This window comes from Ranitomeya variabilis, chromosome 4, assembly GCF_051348905.1.
Source record: "Ranitomeya variabilis isolate aRanVar5 chromosome 4, aRanVar5.hap1, whole genome shotgun sequence".
In the NCBI taxonomy this organism is placed as follows: Eukaryota; Metazoa; Chordata; class Amphibia; order Anura; family Dendrobatidae; genus Ranitomeya; species Ranitomeya variabilis.
Genome location: NC_135235.1, coordinates 415,090,050 through 415,109,082, shown reverse-complemented (window position 1 = coordinate 415,109,082; position 19,033 = coordinate 415,090,050). Strand labels below are relative to the sequence as shown.

Sequence of the window (19,033 nt, the reverse complement as noted above, 5' to 3'; positions counted from 1 at the left end):
GGCCGGGTGCCCACAATCTGGAACTAGCAGCACTTTGACAGCAATGAATGTTTGCTTTGTCCAAAACGTTGGCTTCTATTGAGCGCAGGTGAATCCTTTGTGATCACTGAACCGTGCGGAATCACCTCGTCCAATACATTATACGGGTGAAATTTATCTTGCGGAGGCTCGCGTCTCCACAAGATAGACATGCTGCGGTCTGGAAAGACGCATGTCTGTCTCCACAGGTGATCTGGGGACATCTATGGACGCACAGTAGACATGGGATTGCTTGAATTCCCATCCACTATGCTGTAACATCTGGACACTGCGGATGTATGCCGCGTCCAACCCGCAGCGTTTACTTACTGTGTTCACATACTGGAAGACGCTGCGTTTATTTTTGTGCAATGAAAATTGCATGAAAAATGCACCAGATACTTATCATGTGAACTTAAGGTTTATGAAGAGCACACTTATTACCTGCTTATAAAGACATTTAGGTCCTATTCACATCACATATTATGTATTTCTGCTGCAATTTTGACATCATGGCAAAACATAAGAAATAACTACAACATGTTAGTAAACCTTAAGGATATAATAAATGTGTTTTGCTTTGTTTACTGCAAAGCGGCCATTACGTCTGAACATGCCCTCACACAAGAGCAACAGAACGTGCACTCCGACCTCCACCCACACTGCCTACAGCCTGACTCCGCCTTCTGTGACTGGTCACATGGTCCTGACATCAGCAAAGGTCCTGCAGCTCACCAGCAGCCCTAGCACAGGAGCCCACCAGCAGCCCCAGCCCAGGAGCCCACCAGCAGCCCAGGAGCCCACCGCAGCCCCAGCTCAGCAGCCCCTGCCCAGGAGCCCACCAGCAGCCCAGGAGCCCACCGCAGCCCCAGCTCAGCAGCCCCAGCCCAGGAGCCCACCAGCAGCCCCAGCCCAGGAGCCCACCACAGCAGCCCCAGCCCAGGAGCCCACCACAGCAGCCCCAGCCCAGGAGCCCACCACAGCAGCCCCAGCCCAGGAGCCCACCAGCAGCCCCAGCCCAGGAGCCCACCACAGCAGCCCCAGCCAAGGAGCCCACCACAGCAGCCCCAGCCAAGGAGCCCACCACAGCAGCCCCAGCCCTGGAGCTCAGGTTCTTTATTCACTAGGATCCAGCATCTGTTGACGCTCAGTAAGTGTCTTTCTTGTTTCCTCTCCATATGAGGTACACTTACTGTCCCCTTATATAGGGTGTCTGACAGACCCTATAAACAGAACCCTTATATACAGGTGATTTCAGAGCGGATCCATAGCCTGTAACTCTGCCATATACTCCTGCGGCTGCAGGGCACACTGTATGGTTACTGCTATATGTCTCGCAGCGCCTCTCTAGACAAAATGTTCTGACAAACAAAGGTTTCTGGTCCTTGGGATTTTTTTCTTTTTATACATTTGTTCTGCAGTAAATATTCCCTCTGTGACTTTCTGCTATTGCAGTCGGGGGGTTTTGAAGGGGTTTTCTGGAACCTTAACATTGATTCTGATAAATAGGGGGATGGATGTGCAGTAACCGGTCACAGCCACTATTCTGCCATCCAGCTGCTGCTGACATCGGGAGCAGCTGATCTGCAGTGGTGTCTGGTCTTGTACCTCCACTGATGAGAAATTGATGATCTGTCCTAAGAAGAGGCCATCAGTCTAAGGGTATGTGTCCACGTTCAGGATTGCATCAGGATTTGGTCAGGATTTTCCATCAGTATTTGTAAGCCAAAACCAGGAGTGGGTGATAAATACAGAAGTGGAGCATATGTTTCTATTATACTTTTCCTCTAATTGTTCCACTCCTGGTTTTGGCTTACAAATACTGATGGAAAATCCTGACCAAATCCTGATGCAATCCTGAATGTGGACACATACCCTAAAAGTCCTGGACAATCCCTTTAAAGGATTATAGACCATAAAGTGCAATCATTGTTATTGCACACTGGGCAACTTCTAAAAGTGATTCTAGTTGTTACAAGTCAAGTCTTCTTCCTTACGGGTGCCCACCTTTTGGAGTAATTGCACAGTATTTTGACGAATATTTTATTATTCCACGTTAATAATAAAAAAAAAAAACAACAAAAACCCCTCATTATGGGTATGAACACACACAGTCTTCAAAGCACCACTCCAGCTTTTTTTTCTATTGCACCGCTGGAGTGTTGCTTTAAATGTAAGTCCCGAGCCCCCTGTCTGATACTCACCTGTCGCCCCTTCATTCTTTTCCAGCGTCGCTCCGGTCCATCTCCATCAAAAAGTGACCTGCTGGCGCCATCCAGTGACTTGTCAGTAAGAGGTGAAGCCGCTGGAAGGTGAGTATAAGTATAAGGTAGTTACAGGGGAAGTATACCAAAAAACACTCTATTTCTACACCTCATTGTATACTTAAAAAGCATTAATGCCATGCTGAAAAAAATGCATAAAAAATACTTAAAGTGTCAAGTCGCTTTGATGAATTGGGGCCATGGTATGTGCGACACAAGAAAGAATCAGGATTGGAGCAAAATGTGAAATCCTTAATGGGGTGAAAATCTCTCAACTGTAACTACATCTACATCATTATAGCCAATGCCCCCATGACAGGGAGTGCTTCCAATTTACCACTATATCTGCAGGCTCACAGCATTTCTGGTTGTACCACATTCCCTTTAAGCAGTTGGTTAGAAAACTATGCTAATTATTTTTTTTTCATTCATGTCTCTTTAGTAAAATATGTTTTCTGTTGAAGTCTTACAGTACATATCATAAGACCATGGTCCTCTACCTGACTGAACCACAAATGGTAGTCAAGGACAAAAGTGGGATGATAAAGAGTATATTAAACCTCACCCTGGAGATTATCTACCAACTGACTGGAGAGGTAAGAAATTGTGGGAGTTATAATTCTATTAATCACACAGAAACATTATTTAAGAGGCGAGACATTCTGAGAATGTACATAGTGATGATATCTGTCTATTCCTCAGGATTACACAATAGTGAAAAAGACATTTGGTGAATGTCTGTTTCCCAAAAATTGTTCCTGTTTGTCAGAAAGATGGAGCAGAACCCAGGGGCCTATGACAGATCTTCCACCTCACTCACTGAACCCTGGGACATACAATGAGCAGAAGATCCTAGATCTAACAAACAAGATCATTGAGCTGCTGACTGGAGAGGTGAGTGCTAGTGAGATGAGTTGGTGCAAATCCATTCTCAGGACCTGGTCCATCGGCCACTTCAGTAAGCTGTGACCGCTGGACGGGAGCTCTGAGAACCGCCTCCTACCTGACTGTATCCGCGGATCTTCTTTAAATTACCCGGCCTGGTGCAATGTCACATGTGCGACATGCTACAGTGAGGCCAGACTCCCCTGGAAGAAGGCAAAATTGTCAAAACGCGCGTCGGGGAAGTGGCACCACACCACAGCAGAGTTTATAACTTGTCTTGGTTACCATTTATTTTTGTCTACTCTTCGATCAGTCAATTGTGGTTATGTGTATTCATAATGTACTTTTTTGATCAATCTGCCACTTGGTGCTTAGATTATTCACAGTATGACATACCGGTTTGCAGATTCTACATTATATTTCCACAGTTATGACTTATATTTCTGTCATAAACTTAACATTCTCTTCTGCTGTGGTGTAGTGCCATCCATTGACAGACTCACTTTATTTATTGTTCATGTTTTTATCCTTAATGAAAATATCAAGAGTTTACTAACTTGATCCCTTTGCACAATTATTTTTATATGCTGTAGTATTAAAAGAAGAGCCGCAGAAGCTGGGAGGTAGGAGGGAGTTTTCACGAGAAAATTATTAGCCTTCTGAATGGATACCACGCAAGGAAACCCGCAATGCCGCAGTTAGGAAACCATTTGTAGAAAATAGAAAACTATCCAGCGTGTTGGATAAAATTCAGAAGTCTTTATTGAAGAATTAAAAAGTCGCACCAGTGTACATGGGCAGAAAAAATGTGCAAATCTAGCATACTCGTTTTGTCATTTAAGCCTTATTCATTGCATACAATTTTAACACTGATTATCTTTTTTATGTCATATCTTGTTAAAATAGTATGTAATGAATAAGGATTAACCCCTTCATGACCCAGCTTATTTTGACCTTAATGACCTGGCCATTTTTTGCAATTCTGACCAGTGTCCCTTTATGAGGTAATAACTCAGGAACGCTTCAATGGATCCTAGCAGGTCTGAGATTGTTTTTTCGTGACATATTGGGCTTCATGTTAGTGGTAAATTTAGGTCGATAAACGCAAAAATTATTTGTGAAAAAAAAATGGAAATTTGGCTAAAATGTTGAAAATTTCGCAATTTTCAAATTTTGAATTTTTATTCTGTTAAACGAGAGAGTTATGTGACACAAAATAGTTAACAAATAACATTACCCACATGTCTACTTTAGATCAGCACAATTTTGGAAGCAACATTTTTTTTTTTTGCTAGGAAGTTATAAGGGTTAAAATTTGACAAGCGATTTCTCATTTTTACAACGAAATTTACAAAACCATTTTTTTAGGGACCACCTCACATTTGAAGTCAGTTTGAGGGGTCTATATGGCTGAAAATACCCAAAAGTGACACCATTCTAAAAACTGCACCCCTTAAGGTACTCAAAACCACATCCAAGAAGTTTATTAACCCTTCAGGTGCTTCACAGCAGCAGAAGCAACATGGAAGGAAAAAATGAACATTTAACTTTTTAGTCACAAAAATGATCTTTTAGCAACATTTTTTTTATTTTCCCAAGGGTAAAAAGAGAAACGGGACCCCAAAAGTTATTGTACAATTTGTCCTGAGTACGCCGATACCCCATATGTGGGGGGGAACCACTGTTTGGACGCACAACAGGGCTCGGAAGGGAAGGAGCGCCATTTGACTATTTCAATGAAAAATTGGTTCCAATCTTTAGCGGACACCATGTCGCATTTGGAGAGCCCCTGTGTGCCTAAACATTGGAGCTCCCCCACAAGTGACCCCATTTTGGAAACTAGACCCCCAAGGAACTCATCTAGATGCATAGTGAGCACTTTGAACCCCCAGGTGCTTCACAAATTGATCCGTAACAATGAAAAAGTACTTTTTTTTTCACAAAAAATTTCTTTTAGCCTCAATTTTTTCATTTTCACATGGGCAACAGGATAAAATGGATCCTAAAATGTGTTGGGCAATTTCTCCTGAGTACACCAATACCTCATATGTGGTCACAAACCACTGTTTGTGCACACGGCAAGGCTCGGAAGGGAAAGAGCGCCATTTGACTTTTGAATGAAAAATTAGCTCCAATCGTTAGCGGACACCATGTCGCGTTTGGAGAGCCCCTGTGTGCCTAAACATTGGAGCTCCCCGACATGTGACCCCATTTTGGAAACTAGACCTCCCATGGAACTAATCTAGATGTGCGGTGAGCACTTTGAATCCCCAAGTGCTTCACAGAAGTTTATAACGCAGAGCCGTGAAAATAAAAAATCATTTTTCTTTCCTCAAATTATTTTTTAGCCCGCAATTTTTTATTTTCACAAGAGTAACAGGAGAAATTGGACCTGAAAAAGTTGTTGTCCAGTTTGTCCTGAGTACACTGATACCCCATATGTGGGGGTAAACCAATGTTTGGGCACATGTTGGGGCTCGGAAGGGAAGTAGTGACGATTTGAAATGCAGACTTTGATGGAGTGGTCTGCGGGCGTCACGTTGCATTTGCAGAGCCCCTGATGTGCCTAAACAGTAGAAACCCCCCACAAGTGACCCCATTTTGGAAACTAGACCCCCCAAGGAACTTATCTAGATGTGCGGTGAGCACTTTGAACCCCCAAGTGCTTCACAGAAGTTTATAACGCAGAGCCGTGAAAATAAAAAATAATTTTTCATTCCTCTAAAATTATGTTTTAGCAAGCAATTTTTTATTTTCGCAAGGGTAACAGGAGAAATTGGACCACAATAATTGTTGCCCAGTTTGTCCTGAGTATGCTGGTACCCCATATGTGGGGGTAAACCACTGTTTGGGCGCACGTCGGGGCTCGGAAGGGAGGGAGCACCATTTGACTTTTTGAACGCAAGATTGGCTGGAATCAATGGTGGCGCCATGTTGCGTTTGGAGACCCCTGATGTGCCTAAACAGTGGAAACCCCTCAATTCTAACCCCAACACACCCCAAACCCTAATCCCAACTCTAGATATAACCCTAACCCCAACACACCCCTAACCCCAACACACCCCTAACCTTAATCCCAACCCTAACCCTAATCCCAACCCTAACCCCAACACACCCCTAACCATAACCCTAATCACAAGCCTAATCTTAACCATATTTCCAACCCTAGCCCTAATTCCAACCCTAACCCTAAGGCTATGTGCCACATTGCGGATTCGTGTGAGATTTTTCTGCACCATTTTTGAAAAATCCGCAGATAAAAGGCACTGCGTTTTACCTGCGGATTTCCCGCGGATTTCCAGTGTTTTTTTGTGCGGATTTCACCTGCGGATTCCTATTGAGGAACAGGTGTAAAACGGAATCCGCACAAAGAATTGACATGCTGCGGAAAATACAGCACAGCGTTTCCGCGCGGTATTTTCCGCACCATGGGCACAGCGGATTTGGTTTTCCATAGGTTTACATGGTACTGTAAACCTGATGGAAAACTGCTACGAATCCGCAGCAGCCAATCGGCTGCGGATCCGCAGCCAAATCCGCACCATGTGTGCACATAGCCTAATCTAACCCTAACTCTAGTTCTAACCCTAGCCCTAACCCTAGCCCTAGCCCTAACCCTAGTGGGGGAAGAAAAAAAAATATTTTCTTTTATTATTGTCCCTACCTGTGGGGGTGATAAAGGGGGGGGGGGGTCATTTACTATTTTTATTATTTTGATCACTGTGATAGGTTTTATCACAGTGATCAAAATGTACCTGGAACGAATCGGCCGGCCGGCAGATTCGGCGGGCGCACTGCGCATGCGCCCGCCATTTTGGAAGATGGTGGCGCCCATGAAGAAGACGGACGGACACCGCGAGGCTCGGTAAGTATGAGGGGGGAGATCGAAGCACGGGGGGGGGGGGGATCGGAGCACGGGGGGGGTGGATCGAAGCACGGGGGAGCGGACAGGAGGACGGAGGGGAGCGGACCACAGTGCGGGGCAGAAAGGAGGACTGGGGAGCAGATCGGTGGCGGTGGGGGCACAGATCAGGGTTTCCAGCCATGGCCGATGATACTGCAGCATCGGCCATGGCTGGATTGTAATATTTCACCATTTTCATAAGTGAAATATTACAAATCGCTCTGATTGGCTGTTTCACTTTCAACAGCCAATCAGAGCGATCGTAGCCACGGGGGGGTGAAGCCACCCTCCCTGGGCTGAAGTACCACTCCCCCTGTCCCTGCAGATCTGGTGAAATTGGAGTTAACCCTTTCACCCGATCTGCAGGGACGCGATCCCTCCATGACTCCACATAGGCGGCACAGGTCGGATTGGCACCGACTTTCATAACGCCTACGTGGCGTCACAGATCGGGAAGGGGTTAAATTCCGAAACGCGTATGCTAGATTTGCACATTTTTTCTGCCCATGTACACTGGTGCGACTTTTCAATTCTTCAATAAAGACTTCTGATTTTCATTCAACATGCTGGATAGTTTTCTATTTTCTACAAAAGGAGTTTTCAGGACTCGCATCCGACAGCTACAGATTATCGATCTGGCTGGTGGACCGTGTCATGTGGATCGTTTTGCACCATCTATACTGCTGGGACATTATACAGTAACACAAGGGATGATGTGTCTGGATGATGACTGTATCATTGTGTGTCAGGTTCCTATAAGGTGTCAGGATGCCACTGTCCATTTCTCCATGGAGGAGTGGGAGTACATAGAAGGACACACGGATCTGTACAAGGACATCATGATGGAGACTAAACCGCCCTGTGCATTAGTGGGTAAGTGGAGAAGAGAACCGTTTTGAGGATTACCTATATTCGCCCTTCATCTGATCATCAAATATAAATATTGTATTCATTGTAGGTGTAAATCTGTAAAGCAGAACAAGCAAAACTCCATATGACGTTATCATTTGGTACAGCTTATCATAATATATTTTGGTTAGGCGTGATTGATAAAATTCTGAAACCTCTTCATATGACGCACCACTTTTCCACAGATAATGGATTAGCCTTAAACACCTGTACAGTAAATACCTTTACCACACTATCTTTTCTACTATGTGCTGATCTACCTCAGCTTAAAGATGAAAAATCAGCCTCCCACATTTTGTTTGCATTCAAGTTCCTGACACAGTTTGCCGACCAAATGCCAGGAGCCCTAGACCACCACATATAGTAGTTGTGAACACATGGGCCACCAGTTACACAGATGAACCAAATTGTTGGTGCCCTTCTGTTGAAGTAAGGAAAACCCACATTGGCCCCTGAAATAGCTTGAAATTGACAAAAGTAATTTTCAATTTAACTTTTACTGAATATAATCTAATGAAAATCAGACATTGCTTTTGAATTGTGGTTCAACAGAAAAATGTAAAAGAAAATAGTGAAATGGCTGAACGTACGTACTGAACGGAGGATACAGACAGAAAAAAGAGCGACTACCATTTCACTTTGCCAAGCGCTACATGCAGGCTCTGTTATCCGCTCCACCCAACCTCCCTTCATAAATGCGAGCAGTGCAATTTGCAGGAATTGCACGGGGTGACTACCCCCACCATCTGGGGAAGATAGACCTAATTTATTATTCCGAAAGTGATTTGTGTCAGTATGCTCCTTGCAATGGAGCTGATTTTGTTATGGAAATTGTGTGTTACTATGTAATTGTTTGTTATAATATGTTTCCACCACCCACCTTGCAAAACAGGATAATAAGGGAGGTTGGGTGGAGCCTGGATGAAGCACTTGCCAGCGTGAAACGGCCATCACTTTTACTCTGTCGCCTCATTGGGGGACACAGGACCATGGGTGTTATGCTGCTGTCCACTAGGAGGCGACACTGTGCATAATCTGAAAAAGATTAACCGTGGCTCCTCCTGTGCAGTATACACCCCTGGACGGCATCAGCCTTCTCCAGTTTTTGCTTAGTGGCGTAGGAGGCACACCTAAAATTTTTTTTTTTACTCCGTTTTTTCCAGCGGGATACAGGTGAAGAAAAGTGGGTTTCCTGTGAGACTCCCAGCATGGCTCCTTCCTCTGCCCCCTATTATGGGGTGCCCGGTTGAAGTAGAGATGGCTATTCCACATGTTGCTCCTTCCCCAGTCCCTCGGCTGCTGGTCCGAAGTCGAGGCCCCCCTCCTTCCCCAATTCCTTTTGGTTTCTGGGTTGAGGTCGAGGCGAGTATAAAGCCCCCTGATGGTCACAGCAGCACCCTCTCTAATCCCCCTCTGGGGGCATTAGGTTGAGACGCCTCAGGTAGGGCCTGTACAGGCAGCACTCTGCAGCTCCCAGCAATGAGCCAGCACACTGCGCCTGCATCCAGGGACCCCAGCCCAGCTGTGGGCTCCTGTCGGGGCCGGGGGGGAATGCAGGCAGGCATGGCACAATAGAGACACAGGGCTCCCTGCGCCCCTGTCTCTGCGGCAGCACCAGCTCTATACTGCCTCAGGGGGGCCCCCCTTCCGCTTACAGCCCCACCGCTATCCTGCCTTTAAATCCGGGGGGGTCCGGTTCAGATTCGACCCCCTCCCGGACTTTCGCGCCGGTCTGGGCATCAGGCATCTAATTTAGGCCCGACTTTGGCCTAGCTGAAGCCGCCGCCTCCTCTCCGCCCCCGGCCTGCCCCCCGGATGACAAATATGACACTCTACAGTGTCATAGAGGGGGCGGATCGAGACAGAAGGGGCGCGTTTTTACACAGTTCTGCCGCCTTTTTCCAGCTCTCTGCCCCCTTCTCCCCCTGCCTCTTCTTTCTGCTGCACAGGGATTAACCCTGCATCTCCCAGTCAGCAGGACCAGGCCAGCCAGTCTCCGGGGGGCACAGGCCTGTGGATCTTCGGCGCTGGACCTAGGGGCACACTGGTGGGGTAAGATCACAGCTGGGTTTCTTTACTCAGCTGTGAATCCATATTCCCTATAAGGCTCCCCTATAGGCTTCTCTGCATAACTATAGGGTCCTCTGCATAGCCAGCCCCTCTGCACTCTGTGCACTATGCCGGGGTCAAGGTCCAAGAGAACCAGGCAGAACTGCTATTATGCATTCTGCACAGCCTGCGGGACCACTCTCCCCAGTGGCAGCACGTACCCGCACTGCCAGGACTGTATACAGACTAATGTGTCAGAGCCCCAAGAGGCCCCTGCCACTGCTTCGGTGTCTAATGCCACGCCAGAATGGGCTACTCAGATGTCGCAATCTATGACGCAGTCTATTGATAAACCTAACCTCCACATTGCTTCAGGCTCTGCAGGGTCATGCCTCGGCTATGACCGTTACCCAGCAAAGGGACAGCTTGACTCAGGAACAAGAAGACCCTGGCACATCCACGTCTAGGTCGGGACGCAAGCGGACCCATAGATCAAGTCCATCTGCGTCATCCCATAGCACACGGTCATACCCCTCTAGGGAGAGACAGCGTAGCTGGGTCCCTGATCCCAATCCCCCCTAGCAATACAGCTCTAGTTGAGGACATAATCTCTTCCATCCATCAGGTGCTGGATATTTCTGATCCGCCACCAGAGGCCCCAGAACACAAGATTTCCTTTGAAGGACCTCTGAAGCCGCCTAAGGTTTTCTCTAACCACCCAGAGTTTAAGGCGATCCTTAAAAAGCAGCTCTCACAGCCTGAGAAAAAATTCGCTAATCGCAAATATGTGGAGGCGAGGTACCCCCTTCCCGCAGAAGGACACCAAAGAATGGACAGATCCACCCGAAGTGGACCCCCCAGTCTCTAGGCTAGCAGCACAGACCCTCTTTTCACTGCCAGATAGCTCAACCCTCAGGGACGCAGCAGACCGGCAGGTAGAATGCATGGCTCGTTCAATTTTTGAGGCAGCAGGGGCATCCCTGGCTCCCGCGTTCACCTCAGTTTGGGCTGCCAAGGCCATTCTGGCCTGGGCAAAAAATTTACAAGCTCTCCAAGCATCCGCTCCTGAGCTGTCGGACCAAGCGGTTCAAATAGCAGTTGTAGCAGATTACATGCTTCATGCAGCTCTGGATTCAGCAAGGGGAGTAGCGGGGATAGCATCAAACGCCATCACAATTCGGCGTATCCTCTGGCTGTGGGAATGGAAAGCAGACGCAGCCTCAAAGTCCCTCATGCACCTCCCCTACCTCAGTGGGCGACTTTTCGGTGAACAGTTGGACATGATGATATCCAACGCTACCGGGGGTAAGAGTACTTCTCTTCCCCAACTAAGACCTAAACGCACTTACAAGAAGCGTAACCAAACTCAATTCCGATCCTTTCGGAACTCCTCGTGCTGGCCCGTCTCGCGTCCAGCACAAAATCGTAACCATTCCCCACGCAGGGACAACTCACGATCGATGCAAAGGTCGGACAAGACATGGCAGTCAAAAGCAGGCCAGCCTAAGCCCAGAGGAGGAAAATCTCAGAATTTCTCCTCATCATGACTCACGGACTCCGGAAGACACCACACCAGTAGGCGGCCGACTTTTGGTCTTTCATCAAGTCTGGCTGCCTATTACAGAAGACAGGTGGGTCAGGGAACTAATGTCTTCCGGATACAAGATAGAGTTCACCTCCAACCCACCGGACTGATTCTTCCTCTCTTGTCCCCCCAAAACCACCAGCCAAGGCTCGTGCCTACCACCAAGCAGTCTCCTCGCTTTTTCAAGCAGGAGTCATAGTACCGGTCCCCACGACCGACCGCTTCCGAGGGTTCTACTCCAATCTGTTCGTAGTTCCCAAGAAAGGAGGCTGTGTACGGCCCATACTAGACCTAAAATAGCTCAACAAATATGTACGGGTTCGTCACTTCCGCATGGAGTCCCTTCGGTCCATCATTGCGTCCATGGAGAAGGGAGAATATCTCGCCTCCATAGACATACAAGACGCATACCTGCATATACCTATTGCATCTACCAATCAGAGGTTTCTCAGGTTCGCAATAGGCCAAGACCACTACCAATTCGTGGCTCTCCCGTTTGGACTCGCCACGGCTCCCAGAGTGTTCACCAAAGTCATGGCAGCCACCATGGATGTCCTGCACTCCAGAGGCATAGTAGTCGTTCCACACCTGGACGATCTACTCATCAAGGCTCCCACCTTCAAGGACTGCGAGCTCAGCTTCTCAATCACAACCGATACTCTCAGTTGCATGGGCTGGTTAATAAACCTACAAAAGTCATCACCAACCCTGAGTCAGTCCCTGACCTTCCTGGGAATGCTATTCAACACCTCCAGAGGTCTAGTGCTCCTTCCCAAGGACAAGGCACTGGCTCTCCGCCTAGGAGTTCGCACCCTCCTCCACAAACCCCCTCGATCTCTCCATTTTGCCATGAGAGTCCTAGGCAAGATGGGGGCAGCAATAGAAGCGGTCCCATTTGCCCAGTTTCACCTCAGGCCTCTCCAACTAGCCATTCTCAAGTCCTGGGACAGGAATCCCTTTTCTCTCGACAGGGAGTTCCAGCTAACGTCGTCAACCAGGAGGTCCCTGCACTGGTGGCTCAAGCCAACCTCGCTAGCAAAGGGGAAATCCTTTCTCACAGGTCAATGGAAGTTTCTGACCACCGACGCGAGCCTAACGGGTTGGAGTGCAGTGCACCTACACCACAGGGCACAGGCCAAGTGGTCCCCAGTGGAAGCGACCATGCCCATCAACATCCTGGAAATTCGTGCCATCCTCCTGGCATTGAGGGCCTTCCATCACTTACTGGCAGCCTCTCACATCAGAATACAGTCGGACAATGCCACGGCCGTGGCATATGTGAATCACCAAGGGGGGACCCGCAGTAACTAGGCGATGCGAGAAGTGTCACACATCCTCCACTGGGCGGAGGACACAGGGTCGGTTCTCTCGGCGGTCCACATTCCAGGTGTGGACAACTGGGAAGCAGACTTCCTCAGCCGACAAGGAATGGACTCGGGAGAGTGCTCTCTCCAACCCGAAATTTTTCGCCAGTTCTGCCATCGCTGGGGGACCCCGGATGTGGATCTAATGGCATCCCACTTCAATGACAAGGTCTCCAACTTCATGGCCAGAACACACGATCCGCGGTCGCTCGGAGCAGACGCTCTGGTTCAGGACTGGACCCAGTTCCAGCTTCTGTACATTTTTCCACCTCTCCCCCTGATACCCAGGGTGGTGAGGAAGATCAAGCAAGAGGGAGTTCCAACCATCCTAATCGCACCAGACTGGCCCAGACGTACATGGTACGCCGACATCGTACAACTTACAGCAGACGCCCCCTGGCGTCTCCCCGACCGCCCCAATCTTCTATCACAAGGCCCGTTCTACCACCAGAACTCAGGGGCGCTCAATTTGACTGCGTGGCCCTTGAGACCTGGGTTCTAATCCAGGCAGGGCTCTCGCCGGATGTCATTGGAACCATGATCAGGGCACAGAAGCCAGCCTCTAAGATTTATTACCGTACCTGGAAAGCTTTCTTTACTTGGTGCGAATCTCATGGCCAGACCCCATTCCCTTATTCCCTCCCCAAACTTCTTGGTTTTCTTCAATCGGGTCTGGAGGCCAGGCTGTCTCTGGGCTCGCTTAAGAGCCAGGTGTCAGCCCTCTCAGTGCTTTTTCAAAGGCGCATTGCTACCAAGCCGCAAGTTAGGACATTCCTTCAGGGGGTTTCCCGATTGGTTCCCCCCTACAGACGACCACTAGAAACGTGGGACCTCAACCTGGTCATGACAGCATTGCAGGGACCACCCTTCGAACCCCTTAAGGAGGTCCCGCTTCGCCTTCTTTCCCAAAAGGTGGTTTTCCTGGTGGCAATCACCTCGCTACGCAGGGTGTCTGAACTGACAGCACTCTCCTGCAGACTGCCCTTTCTGGCCTTTCACCGGGACAAGGTAGTCCTCCGTACGGTCCCATCCTTCCTTCCGAAGGTTGTGTCCACCTTCCACCTCAGTGAGGAAATTTCTCTGCCTCCCTTTGTCCGGTTCATAGAGTGGAGAAGGCTCTGTATACGCTTGACCTTGTCAGGGCATTGCGTATATATGTGTCTAGGACTGCGTCCTTCCGGAGGTCCGATTCTCTTTTCCTTCTTCCGGAAGGCGGCCGCAAGGGTCTGCAAGCTTCCAAAGCTACCCTTACCAGGTGGATCAAATCGACCATACAAGAGGCCTACCGCCTTAAGAATTCTCTTCCTGCCGGTATTACGGCACACTCTACACGAGCGGTGGGGGCCTCCTGGGCCATTCGTCACCAGGCTTCAGCACAACAAGTGTGTAAGGCGGCCACTTGGACTAGCCTACACACGTTTACTAAACACTACAGAGTTCATACCCAGTCCTCAGCGGACGCGAGCCTGGGTAGACGGGTTCTGCAGGCGGCGGTGCCCCAAGTTTAGGGGCCTGTCTGCACAATATTCGTCCATTGCTTCCCACCCAGGGACTGCTTTGGGACGTCCCATGGTCCTGTGTCCCCCAATGAGGCGACAGAGTAAAGGAGATTTTTGTGTACTCACCGTAAAATCTCTTTCTCTTAGCCTCTAATTGGGGGACACAGTTCCCACCCTGTTGCCCTTTACGGGCCATTGTTTCTGTTGAGTTCTCATATTGTTCCTTGAGCTCGTGCATAGTGGCCTTCTTATAGGCATGTCTATGTTATTCATGTTACGCTCCTCCTAATGCTTTTGCACAAAACTGGAGAAGGCTGATGCCGTCCAGGGGTGTATACTGCAGAGGAGGAGCCACCGTTAATCTTTTTCAGATTATGCATAGTGTCGCTTCCTAGTGGACAGCAGCATAACACCCATGGTCCTGTGTCCCCCAATTAGAGACTAAGAGAAAGATTTTACGGTGAGTACACAAAAATCTCCTTTTTCTGTCTGTCTGTATCCTCCACCGGTATATAATAAAGGAATAAAATTTTAGCCACAGGATGAGTGCCACTTCTTTTTCTCTTCCTATTTTTGTTGGACATTTCCAGTGAGGGTCAGTACAACCCTTACCCATCAATATCAGCAGGTTCAGCCGACATTAGTCTAATGGACTTACATAGTCTAATCATCTGGTGAACTTGTTTGTCAGTTATTGGCCACATATTTATAGTGGCTGATGAACAAGAGCGATTTTATGACTACTTGTTTGCCAATTTTTGGTCGATTGTAAATGGGCCTTTTTTCTAGTTATAGTATACGTCCTGTTTGTTCTAGTTATGCATTGGACTCGGTGAAGGAAACTTTCCAGATATATCTTGATTTACCTACTTTGCATTTCAAGCAACAGAAATAAATAAAAATAAAATCCTTTTATCTCCAGCAGATGGTTGTGAAAGAGATGTAAAAAATATCACACAAGAGTCTCCAAGAGGAAAAACCGTTGCACAGATTCTTTATCCACAACACCATAGCAGAGATCTGTCATCACCTAATTTTAACCAAGAGCAACCTTTTTCTCATACATCAGATCTAATTACGGAACACAGTGGACAAGAATTATTTCTAAGATCAGAGCTGGAGAAGAAATTTACACAGGAAGCATCTTTTCTTATTCAGAGGACATTGACGGACATTGCACTTCTTCAGTCTTCTGAAGGCATGAAATATTTAAAGCAAAAAGCTAATTGTAATAATCATCTGGGGATTTATAAACCTGTAAAGAAGTTTTCATGTGCCCTGTGTCTCAAACGTTTTAACCGGAAATCATATCTTGTTCCTCATCAGAGACTTCGCAAAGGAATGGGGCCATTTTCTTGTCCACAATGTCGAAAATACTTTTCTACAAAGTCAAATCTTGTTAAACATCCAAATATTCACACAGAAGAGAAGCAGTTGACTTGTCCCAAATGTGGGAAATGTTTCATCAAGAAATCAGTTCTTACTAAACATGAGAAATGTCACAAACGAAAGAAGCTGTTTTCATGTAGCAAGTGTGGAAAAGGTTTTCCCAACCAATCACAACTAATTCATCATCGGAAAATTCACACTGAAGAGAAGACATTTTCATCTTCTAAAATTGGACAAACTTTTACCAAGAAACACGATCTTGTTGGACATCAAAGAACTCGGTCAGAATGTGAGGAATGTATGAGTACAAAATCAAAACTAGTTCAACATCAAGAATTTCACTTGGGAGAGAAGCGATTTTCATGTCCAGACTGTGAAAAATGTTTCTCCAAGAAGCTGGATCTAGTTAAACATAAGAAAAGCCACACCGGTTGTAGGCCATTTTCATGTTTAGAATGTGAGGAAAGTTTTACAAATGAATCAAAACTTATTTCCCACCAGAGAAGTCACGAAGGAGAAAATCAGTTTTCATGTTCAGAATGTGGGAAATGTTTTAGCCTCAAGTCAGATCTTGTTGATCATCAGAAAAGTCACTTTGAAGAGGAAGTAGTTTCATGTGTGGTATGTGGGAAAGGTTTTACCCAAAAAGCATACCTTCTAGAGCACATTGAAATTCACCTAGAGCAGAAGTTGTTTAAATGTAATGAATGTAAAAAATATTTTTCCCAAAAAGGAGGCCTGATTGCACATCAAAGAATTCACACTGGAGAGAAACCATATTCATGTCCGGAATGTGACAAAAAATTTGCCCAGAAAGCAGGCCTTATTGCACATGAGAGAACTCATACTGGCGAGAAACCATATTCATGTTTGACCTGTGGGAAAGGTTTTGCCCAGAAAGCTGGCCTTCTTGCACATGAAAGAACTCACACTGGCGAGAAACCATTTTCATGTGCAGTATGTGGTAAAACGTTTGCCCAAAAATCGGGCCTTGTTGCACATCAAAAAAATCACCAACAGGCATAGCCAATTTTCTTCTTCAGAAGATAAATGCATTACTCAGATTTCAGGTGTAATGTGCCAGTAGGATAAGGCCACACATTGCAGTTTTTGTATAAGCAAACATGGTTTTAGCAGTGTTTTTTTTGTTTGTTTTTTTTTTGTTTTTTTTTTACAGCATAGCCCAAATTTATGAGAGCAATTTAATTGTGAATGGCGCTGTTTAACTGATATGAAATCAAAAATATTAAACTGCATGCAGTTTTGCTATGCACCAAAACTACACTTCATGGCTTTAGCCTTAGAGAATAAGGGCTTGTACACACGTTGCAGATTTGGTACGTTTTTGCCATGCAGATTTTCTAGAAAAACCTGAAGCAATCCTGATGCCAGCAAAGTGAATGAGAAACCTGGAGGATGATGTACTCGTTGCTTATTTGGGGCAAAAAATATTCTGCAGCATGTCCGTTCTCTATATGTTTCAGCCCTATGTTTTTCACCATTGACTTCAGTCAAATCAGTCAAAAGTGCATTGTGAAATCCTACGTTTTTGCAGCTGCATTTTTCTTGCCAGGAGATGCTGAAATGGTGTATACATTTTACTCAATGTGTGCACATACCCTAAAAACTGCTGTTAATGGAAATTTGCCACCTGATCTGAAAGCAGCGTAATGTAGAGAAAGACACTGTTTTTAGTGATGTATCACTTACTGGGCTGCCTAAGTGTAGTTTTCATAAAATTACTGTTTTATTAGCAGGAGATTATTAGAGGTCTAGTAAACCTGCTGCCAGATAGTCCTCCATATTCATGAGCTTTGTATAACCCTACTACCACCACCAATAGGGATCTTTTTGTGTACACTGTACATAGGCAGAAAACTGCCTATCAGTAGCCGGGGTGGGGTAATACAGAGCTCAACATTTTGATAACTAGTAGATTTACAGTAGACAAAATAGTGATTTTATCAATATTATAGCCAGCATCTCAGTAAGTGACACAACCTTGGAATCAGAATCTCTGCCCCTACATCATGCTGCTCTCAAATAGAATAGAAAAATCTGGTGACAGATTCCCTTTAATAGAGTAATAAGTATTTCTGCACCAGTGGTAAAAGCTTTGTCTGATTTGTATTCCATACAAAAAAACTGATCATTCTTATTTTTTCTGAGAACGTTATATCTAAAATGCTGTTTTTGTGCCATGTTTACCATAATACAGTATATCGTTAGTGCTTTGTAGATTGTCTGTATTCCTACATTTCTAAATCCTCATCAGATCCTGAACCTTGGTACAGTCCTTATACTATGTGTTATCACAGAAGGAAGGAGTTTTCTGTTAATACTATTGTTTTGTAAGGAATGTATCACATAATGAAAACATTGCAGTTACATTTCAGAATTGACCCAAAACCCCAACAATAAGGTTTGAAGTTTATTTCAGAGGAACTACTGGGTCCTGGGTTTTCAAAGTTTTTAAGCAAAGTACCCCACTATTCAAATTATATTAAAAACCTATGATTATAAGCCATGCTTTACATTTACACTTTTAGGATAGCTCTGAGAATACTGCCTAGAAGGCACAGGGAGTGTTTGCATCTACCATGGAAGCCATGCACAGTATTAAATTCCAAAGCTAGACAATGGCAAGCATTAATACAAATGTCATGATTTAAGTGACGTGACCAATATTAATGATCACGACCGGATAAAAGGGGAGCTAGACACCTAGATTCATTCAAGGGCATCTGCTGTCACATTTGACCTATCTAAACTATTAACCCCTTCCCGACCTGTGATGCCACGTAGGCGTCATGAAAGTAGGTGCCAATCCGACCTGTGACGCCTATTTGGCATCATGGCGGGATTGCGTTCCTGCAGGTCGGGTGTAAGGGTTAACTGAAATTTCATCTGACCTGCAGGTACAGGGGGACTTGTAGTTGAGCCCAGGGGGGAGGCTTTGCTCCCCCGTTGCTATGATCGCTCTGATTGGCTGTTTCACTTTCAACAGCCAATCAGAGCAATTGTAATATTTCACCAATTAAACTTGGTGAAATGTTACAATCCAGCCATGGCCGATGCTGCAATATCATTGGCCACAGCTGGAGACCGTGATCTGCCCCCGCCACCGACCGCCGCCGTCAGTCTTTCCTCCCCTCCGTACTGTCCTC

At 46.3% G+C, this 19,033-nt stretch overlaps 1 protein-coding gene across 2 annotated transcripts; it reads left to right on the top strand.

Annotated features, from left to right (window-relative positions):
- The first annotated feature begins 723 nt into the window (after positions 1-723).
- On the top strand, positions 724-18,104 carry LOC143765030 (uncharacterized). 2 transcript variants are annotated; one of them, XM_077251262.1, is made up of 6 exons: positions 724-1,168; positions 2,248-2,330; positions 2,747-2,878; positions 2,985-3,176; positions 7,821-7,944; positions 15,403-18,104. In XM_077251262.1, the coding sequence occupies exons 3-6, from the start codon at positions 2,771-2,773 to the stop codon at positions 16,890-16,892; spliced, it is 1,914 nt and encodes a 637-aa protein (XP_077107377.1). In that variant the 5' UTR covers positions 724-1,168; positions 2,248-2,330; positions 2,747-2,770; the 3' UTR covers positions 16,893-18,104. The 2 variants fall into 2 exon arrangements, with proteins under 2 accessions (XP_077107377.1, XP_077107375.1); XM_077251260.1 differs by having other exon boundaries at positions 725-1,168; positions 15,400-18,104.
- Positions 18,105-19,033: the final 929 nt, after the last annotated feature.